The sequence below is a fragment of the Rhinolophus hipposideros genome, assembly GCF_964194185.1.
Source record: "Rhinolophus hipposideros genome assembly, chromosome: 1".
In the NCBI taxonomy this organism is placed as follows: domain Eukaryota; kingdom Metazoa; phylum Chordata; class Mammalia; order Chiroptera; family Rhinolophidae; genus Rhinolophus; species Rhinolophus hipposideros.
This window is the reverse complement of record NC_138047.1, coordinates 105,740,873-105,764,233: the sequence shown is the minus strand read 5'-3', so window position 1 is coordinate 105,764,233 and position 23,361 is coordinate 105,740,873. Positions and strand designations below refer to the sequence as shown.

Here is a 23,361-nt window from a genome sequence, read left to right as displayed (position 1 = left end):
GGTGCCACATAAGGGACGAGGGATAAGGCAGGTGGGTACCCTTGGAAGGAAGGACCGTGTGTGCTCACGGGCACCTCCTGCAGGGAGCTTGAGTTCTCTCTGCTCTCTAGACCAGTGGACAAGGGCCTGGGTTGCTTTCTTCTGTTACGACTGGGTCTGCGCCTTAAATCTGGGGGTGCAGAATTAACCACAGCTGCTGAAGCTGCACCCCCGCATCCAGCTACACTTGGTGTAGAACTGACATTTTGATCTTCACCTATCTGATTTCGGTGCCAGTCTCTCTGACCGGTTCTGAATTTCAGAGGGGAATAAAGGAGCTTATATTTTGTACCCACCCCCAAACCTGTCCCCTACATCACTTAATTTCATCCTCACCACAACCCAGTGAGGTAGATATCACTGCCCCCATTTGACAGATGAAGAAACTGAGTTTCAGCCAGGTGAGGGCTGCCTAGCTACTCAATGGCAGAGCTGGGATGTCAGCTCAGGTCATTCCAACCCCTTCCGCTGCCCTCTGCAGCCCCTGAGTGAGAAAGCATCTGATTTCCCTCCTGAGATGGAATGAGATGGATGTTAAATCAGGTGGCATCAATCTGAGAGGTGGGAAGGAACAGAGTGCATCATAGGAAAAGATAATGCATGCTTGCCACAAAGAAAAGCAAGGCCTTCTGCCCAAGGAAGAGGCATGGCTCTTCTGACAATGCTGGAAAGCCTGGACCCTCCTCCTTGGCAGGGCTGCTTGGTCCAAAGCCACAGCCGAGTGTCACTCCTCATTCTCCTCAGGCTTTACTTCCACTTAACAATGGAGGGGGAGGCTGAGCTGACTTTCTCAGACTCTCTGGTGGGACCAGCTGAGGCCCAGCTACCTCACTCATTGTAAGACAAGACCCACAAACCACTCCAGGGTCCTCTCCAGGGCTCTGGGCTTGTACCTCAGCCCCCAGGTCACGTCAACTTAAAGTCTAAAGTCCCCTCTTCATGGACAGCTGTCATTTGGAAAGACGGAGGCTATGAGTGGACAGAACAGGTGTGACAGGCATCACTCGCTGCCAGCGGTGAGGCCTTGGACCCGGGTCTCCACCACCGGCCTCAATTCGCGTCCTTAAAGCACATGAGAGAATTAAACCGGATGATGCGCTCAGAGTGCCCGACTCAGGGCTCACTGAGGGGCGGCTCCCTCCTCTGCCCCTCACTCTTTTTCTTCATGAAAATCCCCAAATAGACAAAGTAAGCCCTCAAATGCTGAGTGGCCAGAAAACCCAGCTTTTCTAAGAGTCTTGTTCCTGCTTGTACGGATAAAAATATAGCCTCACCCTGAGCCAGCACCTTTCTCGTCTCCTTTGAGTCAGGCCCCCATTTTGCATCTCAGTGATTGAGGTCAGAGGGGTTAAGTGTCCCCCAGGAGGGTGGAGGATGTGGGCAGGAACCCAGGCCACCATGGTCTCAGGACAGGAGTCGTTCATTATCGAGCACCACCTACGTGGCTGGCCCTACGCTGGGGGCTTTGTGTGCATCTTTTCATCTCTCTTCACAACCATCATCTGAGGTGGGTACCACTTTACAGCTGGAGAAACTGAGGCACGGAGCAGTGGTGGCAACTCGTCCCACAACGCTCACGTTCAACGCTAGGAGTTGAACACACGTCACTCCAGGATGAGTGCTGTTGATCACAGAGCTAGGACAGCCCCACGGAGGGTCTCCATGGAGCCATCTCTCCACCCACGGGGACACAGTAAATCCTTCCAGTGAGATGGTCTCAGTTATTAGGGCAATGGAACAGTTTTAGTTTTCCTAATTTGAGTTAGAAAACGATTTGGGGAGAAACTTGAAGACAAAAGCTATTTCTAATGCTTCTGAACTTGTGATGAGTAGTTTTATGCAAAACATGATTGGGGTTCCCGAATTCCGAACGATGCTTTGACAAATGAGATGGTCCTACATACGATTCCAGGCCAGCAACGGGGGCAGGCATCATGTTTCACCACCAACCTGCCTGAGTTTTCCTTGTTTCCCACTCTCCCTCCCTTCTCCCAGCCTCGTCTCCCTTCTATCCAATTCTCTATCCAATTCTTTAGAAGGTATAGGATACCTGTCACTCTGCTAGGCACTGGGGTTACAGTGCGGGGGGCGACACACATCTTCGTCCCCACACACCTAGTCTAGCAGGGAAGGGAGGCGTTATGCAACAACTGTGTTTCCTCGAAAATAAGACCTAACCAGAAAATAAGCCCTAGCATGATTTTTCAGGATGACATCCCCTGAACATAAACCCTACTGCGTCTTTTGGAGCAAAAATTAATGTAAGACCCGGTCTTATGTTTGGGGAAACACAGAATACCCAGGTAAAGGGCGCGAGGGATATACCAGCTACCCCGGAACGCTGTAATACTCAGGCACCCACCACATGGACAAGCTCTGGCAGTGGTGAAAGGCCTCTGAGCTTCGAGAATGGGTCACCAGGCACATGTGGCTGTTCACAGCCTGTACTCTGAGCCTTTCTACTCTTGTTTGACATCTATTTCTGACAAGTTTGGGTGCCTTGTTTCCCAACCAAGACTGCATGTCAGAAGTTTGAAAATGCGTGGCTTCGGAAGAGAAGAAAACATTGCCAGGAACAGTCTTGCCGATAACAGGAAGGTGATCTAACATAAGCTGAGCAGTTACCATGTGTGAGGTACATAATTTACATAATCCTCACGGCAGCTATGCAAACCAAGCATTAGCATCCCCATTTTCCAGAACAGGAAACAGAGGCCCAGTGAAGTTTGTGTGATTGGCTCCCTCACCTCAAGAGGCAGGGATCCAGAAGGAGGAAGGGCAGCCCGAGGTCCATAAGTACTTGGCATTCCAGAAGATTCAGGAAGGTTCAAGAAAACTATGGCTTCCCTGTACCAGCTTTGACAACTGGCATTAGTCCAATTTTCAGCCTCAGGACTTGATAGAAACAGTGGCCTCCCTGCCCCCTTGTTCGTCTCACCTCCTATTCCTTTCTTGCCCAAACATTTAGGGGCTTCCCATGGGTCATGGCAGCTCCAGGTGTTGCAGACACAAGGACCGTGAGGCATGGCCTCCACCCTCGAGGATGGTCATGGTGAGGGGAGTGGCACCGAGGGGCAGGAGCCATCAATGCCGCCCCAGGTAAGTAGGTGGGCTCAGCAACGAGAGGCTGCACGTTTGCATACAAGTCTGGTTTTCACGCAAAGGACAGACTGCTCGGGAGCAAGGCAGCTGCATGAAATAATTTTGAATGACAGATCTAATTTTAGAGACGGGAACTTGAAAGTTAGTGTGAGAAGAAGACAGAAAAACACTCAAGCACTGAAAACGAACTGAAAAACAACTAAATGTAAAACCCAACTCTTACTTGATTTCTAAAATATGCAAATACCATTCATCAGCTCTTTAGCAAAAATGTACTGAACAATATGGAATGTTTGTTTAATACAGTGGTTCTCAACCAGGGGCAATTTTGACCTGAGAGGACGTTCGTTTGGCAATGTCTGGAGACATCTTTGGTTGTCACCACTGGTGGGGTAGGCTACTGTCATCCTGTGGGTAGAGGCCAGGGACGCTGCAAAACATCCTACAGTGCACAGGACAGCCCTTTGTGACCACGAATCTCCCAGCCCCAAATGTGCGTAGTGCTGAAGCTGAGAGGTGCCGGCTGAGTACAAGGTACCTGAGTCTTAGAGACGGGCTGGCCACACCTGGGCAGTGCTCCCCACAGGGCAGCTGTTGCCAGGACATGTGAGTTTCACAGCACAGGCACCACCTGCAGTGACTGAAAGAGGTGTGGTGGTGACACCTTGAGTCACGCAGGGTGTCATGTGGGGTCTCAGCTCCCGCTCCGCACACAAGAACACAGGATATGGTGAGGCCAAAAAGGAACACCCACAGAGCCACAGATAGGGGAGTCATACTACTATAGTCTCGCTGGCAGCTGGGTTGGAGACACAGGGAGCAAACATCCGCCAGTACCCCAACAAATGGTCTTCCTGCCCCCCAGTCTTGCTGGTGGCCGGGCGAGACACACACAGGAAGTAATAGCCACACAATGCACAATCCTCCGTCTGCTTTTCTGCCTGCCAACCAACCAACCAACCAACGCAGCCACGGCAGGTATATCAGTGGCTAATTGGCTAACTGGTTACAGCTGATGGCCACCCAGCCACAGCTGACGGACATCTACTACCCGAGCCAGCACCTTTCCACGTGAAGCCAAGAGCCTGGAAACTGCTCTCTGGGACTCTGTCCCTACACCTTAGCCCTCTGTAAGCCTCAGTTTCTTCATCTAGAATTCGGGGACAGCACCCCCTACCCTGCAGGACATTTGGGGCCGGAAGAAACTGATCAATGGGTTGATACCTAGCAGTATTTACAACTGCCTTAAACTACAGACCATGTCCCCCCCCCAAAGAATTTCTGGGAAAATCAAGGGAACAACACAAGTTTTAAAGGGCATTTAAAGTTTTTCATCTGTGTTAGACAACTCTCTTCCTTGGTCTCATGAATTATTTGGATTAAAAGGCAGCAGGTGCAGGAAGAGAGCCCTGACTGAGGCGCTCTCTGTGCCTCAGTTGGGCTGTGATTTGCGGCTAACCTGTGTTTGTCCCTTGTATGTAAAACAGAAGTAGGCTTGTCCCATTAGCTGCCTATGGATGACCTGGGGACACAGCTCAATGACTCAGTGGTGAAGCTCTCAAGAGCACTGGGGACCTTCCCTGTTCGGGGCTTAAGCACCTAGATCTTGTGGCCAAATGGATGGTGTTCAAATCCCTTTCTACCATTCCATGCTGTGTGACTTAGGGAAAGTCTCTTAGTGTCTCTGTGCCTAACTCACAGGGCTGTCAAGGGATCAGCTCTTGGATCATGTTAAATGCTAAATAAGTGTGTGTTTAATTATTATTACAGCTGAGCAGACAGAGGCTGGGTGAGGGAAAGCAATGGCCCAGGTCACCCACTGCAGATTTGTGGTCTCACTGAGACAGAAAGCCAGGCGTCTGGATCTTGGTCCAGAGCTCTTTGCTCTGTGTTGAGTTAAGCAGGCCAAGCTGGCAGTATTGGTCCTGACTTAGAGATTTAAATAATCCTCAACAAACTAAGAATAGAAGGAAATTATCTCAACATAATAAAGGCCATATATTATAAGCCCAGAGCTAACATCATACTTGAGGATGAAAAGCTGAAAACTTTTCCTCTAAGATCAAGAACAAGACAAGGATGGCCACTCTCATGATTTTCATTCCACATAGTACTGGAAGTCCTAGCCATAGCAATCAGGCAAGAAAAAGAAAAAAAAAAAAGGCATCCATATCAGAAAGAAAAAAGCAAAAATATCACTGTTTGCAAATGACATGATCTTATATGTAAAAAATCCCAAAGATGCCACACACACACACACACACACACACACACACACACACACACACTGGTGGAAACACTAAACGCATTTAGTAAAGTTGCAGGATACAAAATCAACATACAAAAATCAGTTGCGTTTCTATACGTTAACAATAAACTATCCAAAAACAAAATTTGTAAAAATCCCAATTACAATAGCATCAAAAAGAATAAAATACTTGAGAATAAAGTTAACCAAGGAGGTAAAAGACTTTTACATTTGAAAACTACAAAACACTGATGAAAGAAATTAAAGAAGATACAAATGAATGGAAAAGTATTCCACATTCACGGACTAGAAGACTTAATACTGTCAAAAGGTCTATACTAGCCAAAGCGATCTACAGATTCAATGTCATGCCTATAATAATCCCAATGGCATAGTTACAGAAATAGGAAAAAAATCCTAAAATCCATAAGGAACCACAAAAGACAAGAAATAGTCAAAATAATCTTGAGAAAGAACAAAACTGTAGGCATCATACTTCCTGATTTCAAAATGCATTACAAAGCTGCAGTAATCAAAGCAGTATGGTGCTGGCATAAAGACAGACATACCGACTAATGGAACAGAGTGGAGAGCCCAGAAATGAGCCCATGCATTTATGGTCAACTGATCTTTGACAAGGGAGCCAGGAATATTCACTGGGAAAAGAATAGTCTTTTTCACAAATGGTGGTGGGAAACTGGATATCCACATACAACACAATGAAATTGGAACTTTATCTTCATTCAAAATGGATTAGAGACTTAACCATAAGAACAAAAACTGTTAAACTCCTAGAAAAAACATACGGCCCCAAAAGCAAAAATAAACAAGTGGGATCACACCAAACTAAAAAAAAGCTTCTGCACAACAAAGGAAACAATCAACAGAGTACAAAGGCAACCTACAGAATGAAACAAAATATTAGCAAACCCTACATCTGAGAAGGGGTTCAATATACAAAATATATAAGGATCTCCTACAACTCAAGCACAAAAACAACAAAACAGAGAACAAACCCAAATAACCCAATTGAAAAATAGACAAAAGGCTTCAATAGACATTTCTCCAAAGAAGACATACAAATGGCCAACAGTTATATGAAAAGATACTCAACATAACTAATTATCAGGGAAGTGCAAATCAAAACCACAATGAGATGTCACCACCCACCTGTTGCGATGGCTATTATTTGAAAGAAAAAAGAAAGACTAACAAATGTTGGTGAAGATGTGGAGAAATTGGAACCCTCACACACCGTTGTTGGGAATGTAAATTGGTGCAGCCACTATGGAAAACAGTATGAAGGCTCCTCAAAAAATGAAAAATAGAACCACTATATGACCCAGCAATCCCACTCCTGGGTATTTATCCAAAAGAGTTGAAAGCAGGATCTCAAAGAGATATTAGCACTCCTATGTTAAATAAAGCACTATTCACAAGAGCCAAGATGTGAGAGTAACCTAAATGTTCCTTCATGGATGAATGGATAAAGAAAATGAGGTCTAAACACACAGTGGAATATTATTCAGCCTTAAAAAAAGAAGGAACTTCTGCAATGTGAGAACATGGATGGACCTGGAGGGCGTTACACTAAAGGAAATAGCCAGTCACCGAAGGACAAATACTGCACGACCTCACTTATAGGAGTATGAGGAATCTCAAATACTCCCATCACAGGAGCAGAGAGAAGAATGGTGACTGCCAGGGGAGGAAGGAGGGGGAAAAGGGGAGTTGCTGTTCACCGGGGCAAGTTTCAGTTACGGAAGATGAGTAAGTTCTAGAGAGCTGCTGTGATCACTGCACTTGCACTTAAAGACACAGCACTGGACACGTAGACGTTTGCTAAGAGGGTAGGTCTCACGTTAAATGTCCTCACGACAATAAAAAAAAATACATGAAACGCAGTCAGTACGAGGAGGGCAGAACTCTGGAGCAAAGACCTCACTACTGCTGGCTTTGGGAGAGGACAGGATGTTTTTTTCCACCACATGCCCATGCTGTGGGGTTTACAGATACAGCCGGCGGAACCGATAAAGTTATATAGGGCTGCAAATGAGAAAATGACGTCCCAGTGGAGGAGAGAGTTCTGCTTAGAAGTGTCATGGTCCCCAACCTAAATGCCTCATTAAATACTGATTCCGTATGTGGCTTTTACAACAGCAAGTGTGAGCTTCGGGAAACGAATACATCCTCCCTGTCTGCTTCTCAGTAACAGGCCACACTGCTGACCCAGGCCCTGCCTCATTCTGCTGACTTTCACCAGAGCAAGGAGCAGGTAAAAACAAGTACGTGGCAAGACGATCTCATTTCCACCCAGTGTTTTCGAAAATAGAATCAAGAGCTGTTGACATGAGGCAGACCCTTATGGTTTTAACTTTCTAGGCTGTCATTTTTCCCCTTTTCATGTCACCTCCCCCAACATGCGCTAACCCCTTCCCTGCTGGCTTGTAGCAGGGAAGCCAGCCTCATTCATCCAAAGGCAGAGGAGCTATTTTATCTGGGCTCTGTGGAAAGTCCCTTCTCCCTCCCTCTGGGCCCAGCCACACTTCTCCTGAGCTACATAAGGGACGGAGGGCACTGGACGTTTCAGTGCGCAATCTCTTCCACACGTCCCTGCCACGTGGTTGGCCGGCTGGCTTGCACACCTTCATGAATGGGGAACTCACCACCTCTGGAGGCAACCCACTATTCTCCAGAAGCAGCAATAATGACAGTGATCCCAAGTGGGCCTCCCTACTCCTCAGTCCCAACTTCTACTTCCTGGAGCCCTGAGCGAGAAGGGACGCTGCGTCCATCACAGGGTTTGGGGAACTTCTCAGGGAGACCTGGTCCTCCCACTCTCCTGCCCACGTCAGCTCAGCCTCCCAAAAGCTTTTTTTAAAGCCTTGAGATTTTCTCAGGCCAAAGTCACCCATTGAAGCCAGCCTAGCCGTGAGTACTTTTATTTAAATCATCTCAATGTCCCTTACGTATGACTCCCTAATACCCATTTTATTAAGAAAGATGACTTTTAAGTATTTCTAGGGATGAATGAGTATAATAAGGCAGCACTTAGTAAGGGAGAACTGTGCTAGCTGCTGCCCTGAAACTTTGCATGGATTATTTCTTTCACTATTATACTATCCCATTTTACAGATGAGAACACTGAGGATCAGGTTACATGGCTGCCTGATGGCACAGAGCTGGGCTTGGCGCCTGGGCTCCCCCTCACCCCTGCCACCCCGCCCTCCGGTCTCTCCGACACTCACCGCGTTGAGGCCGCAGAGCTGGTAACAGCCCATGGTGACAACCACGGTGATGAGCTGCCAGCGGGCGGAGGGCGTCCGCAGCAGCTCCAGCACGGACACCAGCTGGATGTGTCTCTGCACACGGCCCTCGGCCAGCACCTCCTCCAGCTCTCGGGACACGTCCTCTTTGCCCAGGAACCTGCGGAAGGCTGCACAGAGGGACAAGCAGGGACTTTCAGCAGAGGTCAGGAGATTTGCTGTGCCTAATGCTGGGCCCCGCACGGACAGTCCCACCACCCAGACACAGAAGCTCTTGTTTGAAAATCGGAGAACAGAAGCCCAGAGCAATGCAGTGACTTGCCCAAGGCCACCTGGTCAGCCATGAGAGAACCAGTATTCTCCTGATTGCCCTACAGCAAAGCAGAGCATGCCCAGGGTTTGAGTCCCATCTCTACCACGGGGTCGGTGAACATTTGTATCAGGCCTGCCGCACATGGCTGCTTTTGGTATTGTGCTGTCATAACTGGACGATATAATACACGCTGAACCCTGGCCCAGAGCTTCACACTCAGGAGGTGTGTCTTCCGATGGATATTATTGAGCGTCTCCTGTTTGCCGGCCCTGTGCGTCCGTCACCACTGGGAGTGTCCAGTGGAGGTCAGACCACCACTCGGCCAGGAGGCCCGGGAGTCCATTGTACCATTGGAACGAGGATTGACCCACATGACCTCCAGGGCTTTTCCCCCACGACCCCCTGAAATACAGAAACTTTGTGAAATAGTCTCAAAGAGCTAATCTTCCCAGGATTCAAACTCACCCATGTGACGTGTGCCTTTTCTAGGCTGACTGCTGCAAATTTCCAGCCTCAGTGAACTTGTGATTTTTCACCAAGATCTTAATTGTGTAAACCTCCATGGGAATCTGTGGTAAAGTGGGCTGACTGATTAGGCCCCTGAGATCATAATAATCAGATCACAGGAGACCCTTTGAGAGTAGGTTTAAATATTCAGCACTGTGATATTTGTCCTCCTTCAGGGAAAGGTGGCTATTGTGACGGCTCCTGTGGATAATTCATTCAACACAGTGGGCATCATCCTTAAAAACACGGCTCTGAACCGCGGGGCATGTGTGATTGCTCCTCGTAAGTAGCAGGAAAATAAAAGTCGTTAAGCTTGCTCCAGATTCTTCAAGAATCAAACCCACGAAGGCTCTGGGGTGTTATTTTCAGAAGTGTACTGAAAGCTGCCTCAGGATGTCTCTTTTATAAGCTATGATTTAATAGTTTTCGGAGCATTTACTAAGGATGCATGCGAGAAGTAGCTGAACGAGTAATGTTTCTGCGTCACCCACTAAACCACAGTATTTCTCATACTTCTGCAAAGTTTAAAATGCAATGTTCATGTGATAAAGTCATCCTAGAGTTTTAGGGCAGGAAAATATTTCTCTCTCTTCCCTGACATACCCGCTTTCCATATAAAATAAGGAAACTGTAACCTATTTTTCCCCTTTTCACCTTGGCTGTCAGGAAGCTCTCAGCTAAAATAAACACTCAGCACTTTACAAACTTTCCTGTAACAAAAATCTCTCTTCTTCCTCTTAAAAGTTATGATGTCCTTCCTCTTTAATACATCAATTCAATGTCGTCTTGTATATGTGTTCATACAGAGAGTGTGTTCTACTTGCCCCACACCCCTTCTTAGAAGATTCCTGTGACTGGGTGAGGCGTAGTATCTTGTGTGACTAAATGGCAAACATGGAGATATGCCACTCAGTCCCCTTCAGGAAAGACTCCCTGCTTGGCTGTGAGCAGCATGGAGCTGATGGCGTCCAGCTCTTAGCTCCGTGGGCGTCTGCCTCAACTCTGAAGCCCAGGTGATGCTGGACTTGCATTTGTTTCCACCCAGAGCCCAAGAGTAACCACATTCCCTTCCCTCCAGTCTTTAGGTGAAGGCCTGGGACGTGGAGTGGAAGCCCCATCATACAGGGACAGGGAACTGTGCAGAGAGGGAACGAAGTGCATGGGGCAGTGTCGGGGTGTCCTGCAGCCAGTAAATGGCCACCACTGCTTCTCCTGTCACAGCTGTGATCCTGCCAGCGCAGGGAAGGTGCTCGTGACGGTGTAAGGCTTGTGTCTTATTCGGAGCCTGGCAGACGGTAAGTGCTCAGACCATGTTGGGTGAACGTCACTGGACCCTCCTCATATTTGCTGATGTTTCGTCTGGAGAAGGCAATCCTCTGGGAGGAGAAGGCAATCCTCTGGGAGGAGAAGCCTGGATGTGCGCGGGGTTGTTCTCCTTGGTCCTGAGGTCAAAACCAGGACCAAGGTCAGCAGCTGGGATGCGTCAGAGGTCAGCTCACCACCAGGAAGGACTGTCTGACTGATATATTCAAGGGCAGATTGGGTGGTTTCATGAGCAGTGAGTCCCCCATCCCTGGAAGTGTGCAAGGAGAGGCTTGATGTGCACCTGTTGGAAATGTTGCGGGAGGCACCCAGGCATTGAACCGGAAGATGGACCACGAGGTCTCTAAAGCAAATGCAAGACCCAGAAATGTGCAGCTTCCATGAAAGACTGGGAGAGGATGAGATGATGGCATCTTTGGGGTGGGGAGGGGACGAGTCAGACACATATAATTGTAACTAGCGCTGCTTGGAGAGAGACAAAATGGCCTTACAAACTTACAGTCAATGAGCCCATTTCAAAAAGACATTTGCTATGGAAAATAACCCTCCCAGAGGAGTCTCTTCTCTTTCATCTCCAAGTCATTTAAATAGTTCATCCGATCTACCCCAGGTCCTCTCCTCCTAGATCAAGTTTCCACCCTCACCCTTGCACTTGAAAGTAAGAAGCTTCCATGGCTCACAGCTCATTCATATTCCTGGCCATGTTCTCATCACAAACTGCAAAGAACTTGAAAAAGGAAGGAGAATTTGCATTTTCCAACTAGAAGGAGAATCCTCTTGGTGGCATGATCAACTCCCAGGCTGGAAAAGGGAGCTGTTATGTAACCAGGTCTCGTACCATTTAAGGACTCACCTTTATTCAAGGGGGGAAAGAGGCTAACATTTATTGTGCACCTACTATGTGCCAGCCTTTGGGCTAGGTGTCTTACAGACTTTATCACAATTCCTAGTGTTGTTCATGAACTGAGCCTCAGGGAAGCTAGGAAATGTGCCGGAGATCCCAGGTAGAAAGAGAGGGAGCCAATGTTCTCACCTACATCTGTCTGATCTTTCCACACCCCTCAAAGAATGATGAAAAGAAACCAGTGCCGAGAAGCTAATAAAACCAAATTCAGTTCATTTCAATCAACCTGCAGCTCTTGAGAACTTGCCAGGGGGCAGGGGGAGGGTAGGGGTGCTAAGGGACACGGTGTTAAGGGAGATACAAGGCATGGTTTCTACACAGAAGGTGTTCTCTCCACGGGGAGGCAGAATGCAGCTCTCTGCCACTCTAGGTGGACGGTGCTGGATGCCGGGCCTGCAGGCCCCTCACGTACCCCTGCAAGGGCAGTGCTCTTCCTGCCATTGAACAGATGGGGAACCTGAGGCACAGAGGGATGAAGTGACATGCCCAAGTCCCACTTCAGACCTGGCATTTCCACGCCTGCACTGCTGCGTGTCCACAGGGGTCATGCTGGCCTGGTTCAGAGGATGACAGTGACAGCAGGTGGTCCCAGACAGCCCATCTCCTTGCATTGTGCATCCCCTGTCCGAGAGTTTAGGTCTGAAAGTTCTCTACGAAACTGAAAGCTCTCTTTCCCAGCAGTGCTCCTTAGAGGCCTGTGGGCATGCTGTCTTTGCAACGATTGCTTTTGCAGGCAATGGAACTGGCACCCGTATTCATATGGTCAGGAGTGAGCGCCATAGCTGTGGCTTATTTTTTCCCATTAGTAAATGAATAATTTACTACTGCAAAAGTGAAAAAAAAAATTATTCTACCGTGGTAAGAAACTTAACGTGAGATCTCTCCTCTTAGCAAATTTTTAAATGCACAATACAGTATTGCCACGGGTAGGCACGAGGTGAGCTCTCTAGAGCTTACTCGTCTTGCAAACCTGAAACTTTATAGCAACTTGTCATGTCCCCCTCCCCTCAGCCCCTGGCACCCACTAATCCAGTTTGATTCTATGAGTTTGAGGATTTTAGATTCCTCATTATAAGTGAGGTCATGCAGTATTTGCCCTTCTGTGACTGGCTTATTTCACTTCGAGTGACGTCCTCCAGGTTCATCTATGTGGTCACATTGCAAGATTTCCTTCTTTTTCAAGGCTGAATAATATTCCATTGTCTTACAGACCACATTTTTTCCATCCATTCAACCATTGACAAGCGTTTCATGTTGTTTCCACATCTTGGAATAGTGCTGCAGTGAACAGAGGAGTGCTAAAATCTCATCAAGATTTTGGTTTCAATTATTTTGGATAAATACCCACAGAAGGGATTGCCAAATCATATAGTAGTTCTAGTTTTCATTTTTTGAGGAATCTCCGTACTGTTTTCTGTAGTGACTGCACCATTTTGCATTGCCACCAGCACTGTGCAAGGGTTGCAATTTCTCCACACCCTTGCCAACGCTTGTCTTTTGTGTTTTTGACAATAGCCAGACTGAGAGGTGTGAGGTGATGTCTCATTGTGGTTCGCGTGTGCATGACTTAGATGATTAGTGAGGCTGAACATTTTTTTCATATACCTGTTGGACGTTTCTATGTCTTCTTTGAAGAAATGTCTATTCAAGTCCTTTATCAGAAATACAGTTTGCAAATACTTTCTCCCATTCCACTGGGACTCAGTCCGAAATCATCCTTTTAGAATCGCTCCTGTGTCACTTGGGCTAGAAGCCTACAAACCCCATTTCCCAGCCTCCCATGCTTGCTGATTCCTGTTAGATTCCAGCAGCCATGAGAGGCACTGATGTGGGACTTTAGGTAAGAGGAAAAAAGACTCTGCTTCTGGCTGCTCCTCTGGCACCACGAGAGTTGGGGAAGGTGGCGGAGCAGCTGAAAGAATGGGGGTGCTCATATCATGGTGAGATCTTCAGGGCAGAGACCTGAGCCCCCTAGTTCCTGCCGCCCCTGGGCCTTCATCTATTCCTGCCACCACATGGAGGGTCCAGGCAGGTCCAATGGCCTGGACCTCAGACCTAGCCTCCCCAGGGAATCCATGCTCTTCTTGAGGGTAAGCGTTGCAATGGTTTGGAAAAAAGCTTGTATTTTTAACTGACCTCTGGCAGGAATTCACTTGAATATACTTTCTTCTTGCCTTACTAACAACTAGATCCCTGGTAACCAAGGTAACAAACTAGCCCCTAATACAAATGAGAAGCAGTTAGCTGTCTCCAGTGAGGGCCATTGTTGAGACCCACTTCTGTCCACCTCGCAGGAGACCTTGCCTCCGGAACGTTTCTGGCCATGTCTGGGCTGTGGAGCAGCCCCTCAACCCAGCCCAGGCCAGAGCACCCACGGATCAGGGCATTGTGGAAATCCCGAAGGCACGAGGCATCCTTAGAAATGTAATGACACGCAGAAAGGACATTTTCCAAGAATGGGGCTGATAATCCTCATGGGGAGGAAGTGAGACTGCCGTGGGGTGTTCAGGAATGACACACGAAGGCAGTTCCCATTAACTTCTGGGTTTTTACTTAGCTTAGTGGTTGCTGGTAGTAGCTCATTGCCGGAGCTCACTCAGCCTGGCCTCTAAATGGACATCAAATGGCTGTGAGAGCGGCGCCATTTGGAAGGAGCTGCGGGTTATCCGCCTCCAGGCCACCAAAATGCCTCAGTCTGCTGATCCCAGCCAAGAGGTACTTCGATTATTTCCTCCCGCATGGGGGCAGACCCGACACGTGGCCAGACGCTATTATTCACCCTCCTTAGGAGACGGCCTGACTTTTTGTGACAGCAGCGCAGTAAAAGACTACATTCCCCAGCCTCCTTGGTAGTTAGGAGAGGCCACGTGATCACGTTTGACCAAAGAGACACAGCAGAAGTGTGTGAGCCTTCGAGATGTCTTAACGTGGAAAGACGAGAAATCCCTTCTCCCGGCTGGAATGCAGATTTGATGGCAGCCACTTTGGACCATGAGACCACCTTCTGAAGATGGCAGATGGAGACAGGAAAGGAACGGGATCCTGGCAACATGAAGAATCATAACAGCCTCAGACTGCATACCTTCAACCTTTTCTTAGGGAGAGAGAAATAGACGAGTCTGTTTAAGACTCTGTCATTTGGGTTTTCTGTCATAAGGTGGCTGACCTTCATCCTGATATGCCCCCTTTTCTCTCCAAAACCACCAAAAGAAACAAGCTTCCCCTGGTCACGATGCCAACCAAAATTGCAATGGCAGCCAATAATAGACAGTCATCGTTTTCTATTCAAGCCAGGGTTCTAGCCAGTAATTGGCTTCTCAATGCCACAGAAACCATGCCCTTCCATGCACAAGACAACAACAGCAAAAAGAAGTGCTTTGAGCTTATCCGGGGAGTGTGGTCTGAACTCTCTGCCAAGTCTGTATGCCCAATTGGGGTGGTGGCAGCAAAGACTTATACAGACCATGGGGGACGGGTGACAAAGCAATACCAGGAAGGAGCATGCAGAGGTATCATTCCTTCAGGGTGATGAGTATCTATTACTTTTTTCTGTGGCCTGTATCTTTTTCTTCAAGCTATCCTCCTGTGCTTTCTGTAATTCTAGTAGAGATGTCTATCAAATCTCTCAGTCCTCCATCCCCCAATTGCCAGACTGGACAGGAACCCTAACTGCCCAATCAGGGAATTCTAACTCCCAGGGCAGTGATTGTTTCAAGGATGGGCATGTGACCCAGGAAGGGCCAATTAGAATTCTTCCCTTCAGGGATTGAGATGTGTGCTGTGTGAAAGGGAATCTCTCTCCAAAAACGGCATTTAAAGTTGGAGCTGCTCAGGAGTGTCTTGATGTGAAGTGCAGAAAGCCTGTCCAAGGAGGAAGCCAATGAAATCCTAAGAATGTCTAGGATTTGTTGAGAGAAAGGCAGTACGTTAATGGCTTGGTTTTAACTCCTGGATCCCACCATTCCTGAAACTCAGCCTTTTCATTTCCTATTATGGGGAAGAACACATATGGCGCACTTCTGATATTACTTTCCTCCTGGAGGAGCTCCTCTCAGTGTGTCAGTTTTTGCTCCCTCTCTGCCCACCCTTCACTCACACCTCCCCAGGAGATGAGAAAGGACTTAGCTAATCGGTAAGTGGGGCAGAGAAGTGCCCTCCACAGCTTAGTTCCTCCCTTTCATTTTGGAATCCATCTAGAAGAACACACACTGTCTGTTCTGTATTCTAAGCTTTTCGGGGGCAGGGCCTGTCCGAGAGCTCAGGAGTAGGTCGTGAGTCCAATTCAGGAGAACCGTCTTCCAAGGCTCTCCTGGCCCTCAGACTTGACCAATTTTCCAAGTGGTCTTTATCCATACTAAATCCCACCTCTCCCACTTCTACATCCGTCTTTCAACTGATGTTAAACTGGGGCCTGAAAGAGGAGTGTTAGCTATTTGTGCCCTCAAATTCCATGCCTAAGGACACAAGTTGAAAGTTTCACTTTTCCCTAATGCTGCTTTGAGTTTCTTTTACAAACCAAAGGGTCCTGATCAATGCAACTTCCCTGACCCCTGAGTCTGAAGCATTGTCCTATCACATTCCCTACGCTAAAATTTCATGTCTATCCACTAAATAAACCTCCCTTTCTCAAAGTGGGAGTTTGGGCTGTTTCCTCATTTTTAGGTGCTGGCAGCTTCTGCTCAATTGACAAAAGTGGCACAAATAAATCAGATGCAGGGCTGGGACTCAATCCCTGGCCCCTGTGAACTGGGGATGGGGTGGGGTAGGAAAGCATTGAAGGGGCTTGTGGTATGAATGGATTGTACTGATGCCCTGGATTCATGCCTCCCCACGTCTATGTCCTTTGCTCTGTAACTGTGTCCCCCCTCCCACTCTGACACAGCCTTGACCATAGGAATTATTTTGATCAACAGGATTTGAAGCTTGAAAAACTGCTATGTTTTTCACTTCCTCTGCGGGACCTCTATGCTCATGAGCATATCCCCCAGCTAGCCTGCTGGGGGGTGAGGCACATGCCACAGAGCTGAGGCCATCCTAGATCAGCCAGCGTCTACCAGACATGTGAGAGAGCTTCCACTGAGATAAGAGGAATTGGGAGGGCAAGCCCTATCGAGATGGACAGAACCTCACAGCTGGCTCGCAGACGTGGGAACAGTAAGTACTATTGTCCTAAGCCAATGAGTTTCAGGGTGATTTATTATGTGGCATTAATATGGTAATAGCTAACTGCTACAGGGCCCCTTACCCCAAATTACCAATAGACTGGGCAAGGTGTCTCTCCCAGAGTGACAAACAAGTTGCTAGGGAATAGAGTGTGTTTTGTCTATGCCCAGAGGTTCCAGAGCAACACTGTCGGAGTTCAAATCCCAGTGCCGCCATTTTCTAGCTTTGTGTTCTTGGTCACCGTATCTTTCCTCAGTTTTCCTATCTTAAAATGGGACTAATAATGCGATCTACTTTCCATGGTTGCTGTGAGGGTTTGACAATCTAATATATGTGAAATGTTTTGAATGACATAGTTCTCAATACAGATGGGCTGTTAAGGAGTGTGTTCGTTCCCTTAACCAGGCCCCCCCACACCTCCTGGAGGGCTGGGATGGCACCTTGTGGTTCCCTTTTTCCCCATTGCCTGGCAGAATGCCCAGCACAGGAAATATCCAGTGTTTGCTAAATGCCTGGAGTGAAACGAGCACTTTTATTAGCACAGATGCAAATTTTAATATTCTCTTTCAATCTAAGGCTAACATCTTTGTTCTTTTTATAAAGCGCACATGTAATATTTACCATTTTTTACAACTGCCCTTCTCTCTCCGTCCCTGCTGTGCTATGAAATAAATCTTTTAAGGCTTCTTCGCTGTCTGGCATTTACTTACATGCACTGCCCATTCCAACTGTACTTAATTGAGCATTTCCCAGGCGTTCTTCCCAGTGAAGCCAGGAGGGTGGAGGGGCGTCATCCCCCACCAGGGGAGAACTGGCAGGATCGCCATCTTCCACAAATCCACAACCCAGCTGCTTTGGGGAATCAGATGCCCTCAGCTCCTTCTCACCTGCCTTCTTTTCTCTCCAGAGCCTCCACCATCTGACCCTCTGCCTCCTTCCCCAAAGCCTGACTTCTGGATGGCTGTCTCCCTACGGGCCCCCTGGGAAGTCCCCAGGACACTGCCTACTGATGTCCTTCTGTGAGTGAGGGTGGTGGGAAGAAAGTCACCCTCAGGTTCCAGACCTTCTTCGGCCACTTACTGGCTGTGAGAAGGGGGAGGGGTCATTCACCACTGTCCCCTGTGGGCTTCTGGGAGAAAGAGGGCTCAAGTCCCCCTCCCTGCCACACAAAGCTCCATACATTTTGAATATATGGGCACGTTATAGAAGAAAGACCTGTAGTTTCCATCATATATTCAAAGGCCACTGGAAACCAACATCACATAACCACAGCTTTGGGCAAGTCCCTTCACCTCTGTAAGCCTTAGTTTCTTCATTTAAAAAGTAAAGGTAACGATAACGTTCTCTGATTTCACAGAACATTATAGAAATTTCATTATGCCCTTTGTTAATTCAGAAAATACTTAGGTGGTTTGTATTTTAAAAGATGCTGCACAAATTATATTAAACTAAAGACTGTATGCAATTCCCAACTTTTTTCTTAGATGTGGACATTAGTGAAATTTAGAGTAGCAGACAGGATATGGATAAGAAAAGGGACAGAGTTCTCAGTAGTTTATATTGTTTCCTTTTTATAGATGAACGTTCCGAGGCTCAGGGAGGTTAAAAGAATTGTTCGCGGTCATAAAGCTGGCTGACCTGCAGGCAGGGCTGGTTATTCCACCCCTCGTGCTTCACCACGACGCTGTCAACTGTGTCTCGTTTTATAAAACTCAATGAATGGGAAAGTTGCTGTTCATGCTTTTCTATCGCTAGGCAGAGTGATTTTGCCTTTCGGGGGCTCTGCAGAAATGCCTCTGATTCCGAGAGCTGTGCTTTGCATGTGGCCAAAACGTCACCGTTCAGAGAATGTAAGGAAAGCTACCGAAGATGACTCCCAAGCCCCACGTGGGCCTCGTGTTTCTCTCCTACAGACTGTGTACACTGCCCCACTCTCTGGGCTGCTGGGCACGCCCCAGGGGTCCTGGGTGGAGGCGCCCAGCCCTGTGCTGGTGTGATATTGGAGCTTACTTTTGTGTCTATAAATTCCCTTACCTTATGTGTGAATGTTAAAACAGGAGAATGGAGCAGTGAAGAAGGGAGGAATGGAGGGCGGACCACCCTAGACCTGAACCACTGAGAAATCTGCGTTCACATCATCTCTGTGGTGGGGACCACCCCATGGAGAGACACCGCCATACAGAAGCCTTATCCTGCTCTGTCCTGGCTTTCCAGGCTCCCAGTGTGACTGGTGTCCCCTCCCTGGGCCACCCATAGCAGGCTGTTGGGAAGAAGCAGCTGTATAGGTTGTCCTACGTCACCCAGCATTGCGTCTACGGAGGGGGTGGCCCCGGTCCCCACATGCCCTCCGTGCTGACCCTGCGAAGATGCTGGAGCCATGTGGGAAAGATAAAGGGCCCTACCTTTCTCAGCTCCTGCCTGGTCATGCTTCTCGAAGAGCAGGTAGCGTGGGCTCTCGGGGAGGAAGGGCAGGCTCACCAGCTGGACCAAAGCAGGGATAGCAATCACTCCAAACAGGTATGGCCAGGTGCTCTCCTGAGGGGAGAAGAGGGGCAGAAATGGACGTGGCCTTCAGACGTTACACTGGGGCTGGGCCGAGCGTTCTGGCTTTCTGCAGAAGGTCCCTCCCTCCGCAGCAGAGCGATCCCACCAACGAAGGCTGAGGGAGGGAAGGACGCGGTTTGGCCCCAGCCCCACGTGTCGGGCATTCTCCACGAGCTCAGTGATTCTTGTGAGGTGGTGACCTGCGAAGCAGCTCTGAGAAGGAGGGGTCCAGGGGGGCCAAGGGCTGACTGACCCTGTGAGCCTGAAGGGGCTCTGCTCTTTCCTGGGGGTGTGGCCTTGGAAACCATTCCCAGACCCCTCGGTATCTCCTGGTCACCTGTGCAGTGGGGCCAGCCGCAGCCAGCTCTCAGGCTGTCGTGACAGTAGGAGCCCATCAGGCTTGACTGTGGGCCCTGGGGCACAGCGGTGCACACAGCAAACTATCCTTGGTGCTACCACAGGATGCCGCCAATGACTGACCCATCTTGCTCTGGGGCCGGGAGGGGGGCACAGCTCACCCCTTAGGGAGGGAGCTCTTCACTTTCCAGCAGCGTCTGTGAAAGTCTCTCAGGCCCTACACAGGCATTTTAATCACTGGAAGCAGCGCCCTCACCTACAATGCAGCTTAACTGCAGCACGGAGCCCCTGTTATTATGAGGAAGGCAGCATCCTTCCCGATTTCTTTTTTAAACCAGGTTTACACCTAAGCGTTCCCTGGGCTTCTGAAAGCAGAGAAGGTCCATGGGAGGCAGTTCTGATCTGATAAAGATGAAAAGCAAAACGCGCGGTGCCAAAGTCTTGACATGTGTTATTTTCTAAGAAAGTCAGAGGAGACAGTCGAGCAGAAAAGAAGACACAGTCACACCTGAAACGACTGCACGCAGCGGGTGAAGTTCCTGCTGGTGTTAGGTGGTGACTTGGGGGGACATGCCCCTAGAACCACTGAGCGGCTGAACTGGCAGGGCTCCCACGTCAGTCCCCCCGTGTCTCCTACAGCTGCTTTGTCAGAGGCAGAATTCCCTGTGCTGTTCCGGCTCGGCCCGGCTGGGACCCCTGAGGACACAGGCAAGGCCACGTAAGTTCCAGGATCCCACGAGGGTAGAGCAGGCAGAGATCCTGGAGCACGGAGCCAGGCTCTACTCGTCCAGGTGCTAATTTTCAAGGTCCTTGGGATTCTATGCCCCTTTCTGCACTTAATAACAACCTACATTCACAAAATGGTGCTGGTTTCAGCAGCCAGCATTGTTCTTCAGTCGTGCTGGGAAACCCTGGTCAGGCCAATGCCAGCTTTTCAGTTTGGTGGAGAGCTCTACGTAAGGGACCAGGCCTGGGGACAGAAGGCAGAGCAGTGGTTGCCAGGGGCCAGGGGGGAGAGTGGGGAGTGGCTGCTAATCGGTGTGGGGTTGTGTTTTTGGGGTGATGATCATGTTCTAGGATGAGAAAGAAGTGATGGTCGCACAACTCTGCGAACATATTAAAAACGACTTAAAAAGGTGTGTTCTATGGCACATGAATTATATCTCAATTTTGAAAAGAGATCATGGAATAAAAGAAAACAATGCATTCACATCAATCGTCTCATCGGTGGCAGAGCTGGGACCGAGCCCAGGCAGCGTGGTACCCAATGCTGCTCTTTCAACCCCTATGCTGTCCTCACGGACAGACCAGTCAGTCAGACCCAACCTCCCTGACTGTCTATTTATAGAGAGTGCCCTTCTCCTTCCTGGGGAATCAGGTAAACGCCATTCTTTTCTCCATAAGTCCCAGGACTTGTCGCCCATTCTTAATGCCCTGGTCAGCCTTCTGTGTTCCACCCGAGTCATCCTGGCGCCTGGGTCTCCTCGTTCACACCCGCTCATACCATGGCTGTGTCAGCCACGTACTTCTCCCTCTCTCATGGACCATCTGCCATCAGATCAGTGTCCTCCAAATGGAATTCAAGAAAGGAAGACAGAGAAGTGTGGTTTGTTCTCGTAAGAGCACAAGGACGCCCATGAGATCTGGCCTTTGCCACTGGTGACTTGATTCTGGGGAGATGTAAGATGCGAGGCTGGATTTTCAACAACCGGGGACCAACCCTGGTGACCAACGACCTCTGTGCCACTGGAGGTCAGTCTCTGCCTTTCATAGCCCCACTCATCTCTGAAGTTAGACCCGAGATTAAATTCTGGTCCTCCCGCTTCCTAGCTGTGGGGCCGTGAGCAAATTCTTTCTGGAATCACCGCTGTCTCAGATAGAAAAGGAGAACAGTGGTTAACACGTGCTTTGCAGGGTTCCTGCGAGGGTGACAGAGGTGACACCTAGCCTGGGCCTGGCCCAGGGTTGGTTGGGAGCCAGTAGATGTTGGTGCTTTCCCCCTTTGCCATGGTTCTGAGCCCACGTAAGTGGCCCATCCTAATGGAAGAGGGGTCTGAGGTGAGACCTGCCACCCCCGAGCCTGTGACTTGATAACTGGGTTGAGTGCCTGCAATTCACCTCTCGCACCCGAGTGGGGCGTCTAGGAGTTACAGAGCCGGCATACCCACTCTCAGGGGCCCCGTCTACTTCCATCAGCCACTGCCCCTCCTCCCTGTATGCTCTCTCCCCTGGGGGTCTCTCCAGCTGGACACGGACACGTCTGGTGGCCTCTGCTGAACCCACCAAGAGCAAGTATGACACCCTCCCTCGCGGGGTGCTGTCTCCTCATTTGCAAGATGCCAGGTCCCACCCAGGTGCCTGCTCCCCGCCCCTCCACCTCTGAGTGCGCGTGACTCTTGGCACAGTGTGTGAAGCTTGATTTTCAAAGCAATCTAACCTCTTGTTTCCTTAACTCCTTCATGTTGTCATTCATTTCATTGGTGGGCGTTTCTGGAAGGACAGGGCAGGCGTGAGGACGGTAACGGCAGGAGCAGAGCAGCAGAAAGAAGGCTTGGCATGGAGCCCTGTGCCTTGCTTCAGTTTTTCCTAACAAACCAATCCCATCAGCTTGCTTGCCTCTGATGACGTGCCCCCTTTTCATAAAGCGGGGTCAGCATGTCCCAGTCTGCCAGGCACCTGGAGCAGAGGCTCCATGCAGTATTATTGCTTTTCATGAAGAAAGCTCTTTTTCAGAACCTCATCTCTTCTCCTCATCTTTGAAATGTCAGCAGGGGACTGAAGCCAAAGAAAGTGCAGAGATTTCAAACCGAGGACCATTTACTGGCTACTCAGCAGAGGCGTGCCTCTTTCCAGGCTGTGTGTGATTCAAATTTAAATAAAATATGAACAGAAATATGAATAATGTTAATTCGGGGCATTTTTCTGGAGTGTCACGTACGCCTTTGAGATTCTAGGTAGCGAGTTCCTGGTGTACACACCCACCCCTTTTACTGTGACTCAGCCACTTAACCTGAACGGGCCTGGCCTGAGAAACCCAAATATTCTGGCTCTTGGGGAGGGCCCGAGTCACGTCCCTGGTCTGACTGACAGCTAGATGGGTATATGTGTGTGCCAGATGAGAAGGGGGTGATTTCTTTCCAATCACTGTCATTTTCACACCAAGCCCTCCTGGGCAGGGACCCAGGCTACCTGGGTGCTATTATATTCTCCCCACCATGTTCAAAGCTTGGAAAGAAATTATTTGTTATCAGTAAGTGCTGTTTGGGAAGCTCAGAGGCCACGTCACACACAAGTGAGAGGAGTCTCCTTGTACAAACATTAGGACTTGAAATCCGCCAGAAGCAATAGCTGCCTCCTCCAATTAGGGAAACACAGTAGGTTTGCATCTCCCCAGGGCTCCCAGGCTCCACTAACCGCACAGCTTGGCACTGAGCAAACAAGAGAGGGCCTTCCGCCAGCAAAACAAGCTGGGCCTTCACTGGCCCCGGAGAGCGCCCTCCATCCAATGAAGCTAATACAAGAGGCAGCTTAACTCCTGGATGAAAAGCTTCTCTGGCTGGTCAACATGACCAGTGCCATCTGCTGACACCAGGCA

The 23,361-nt window shown here is 49.0% G+C and overlaps 1 protein-coding gene across 6 annotated transcripts in view; it reads right to left on the bottom strand.

The window, feature by feature from the left end:
• Positions 1–23,361, bottom strand: part of SLC2A9 (solute carrier family 2 member 9) — a 132,082-nt gene that overhangs the window by 36,582 nt on the left and 72,139 nt on the right. For all 6 annotated transcript variants that reach the window (XM_081048873.1, XM_081048871.1, XM_081048874.1 and 3 more), the window contains 2 exons: positions 19,268–19,400; positions 8,638–8,825 (listed from right to left, as the gene is read on the bottom strand). In XM_081048873.1, coding sequence (XP_080904999.1) covers positions 8,638–8,825; positions 19,268–19,400 — 321 coding nt within the window. The remainder of the gene's footprint in view (positions 1–8,637; positions 8,826–19,267; positions 19,401–23,361) is intronic.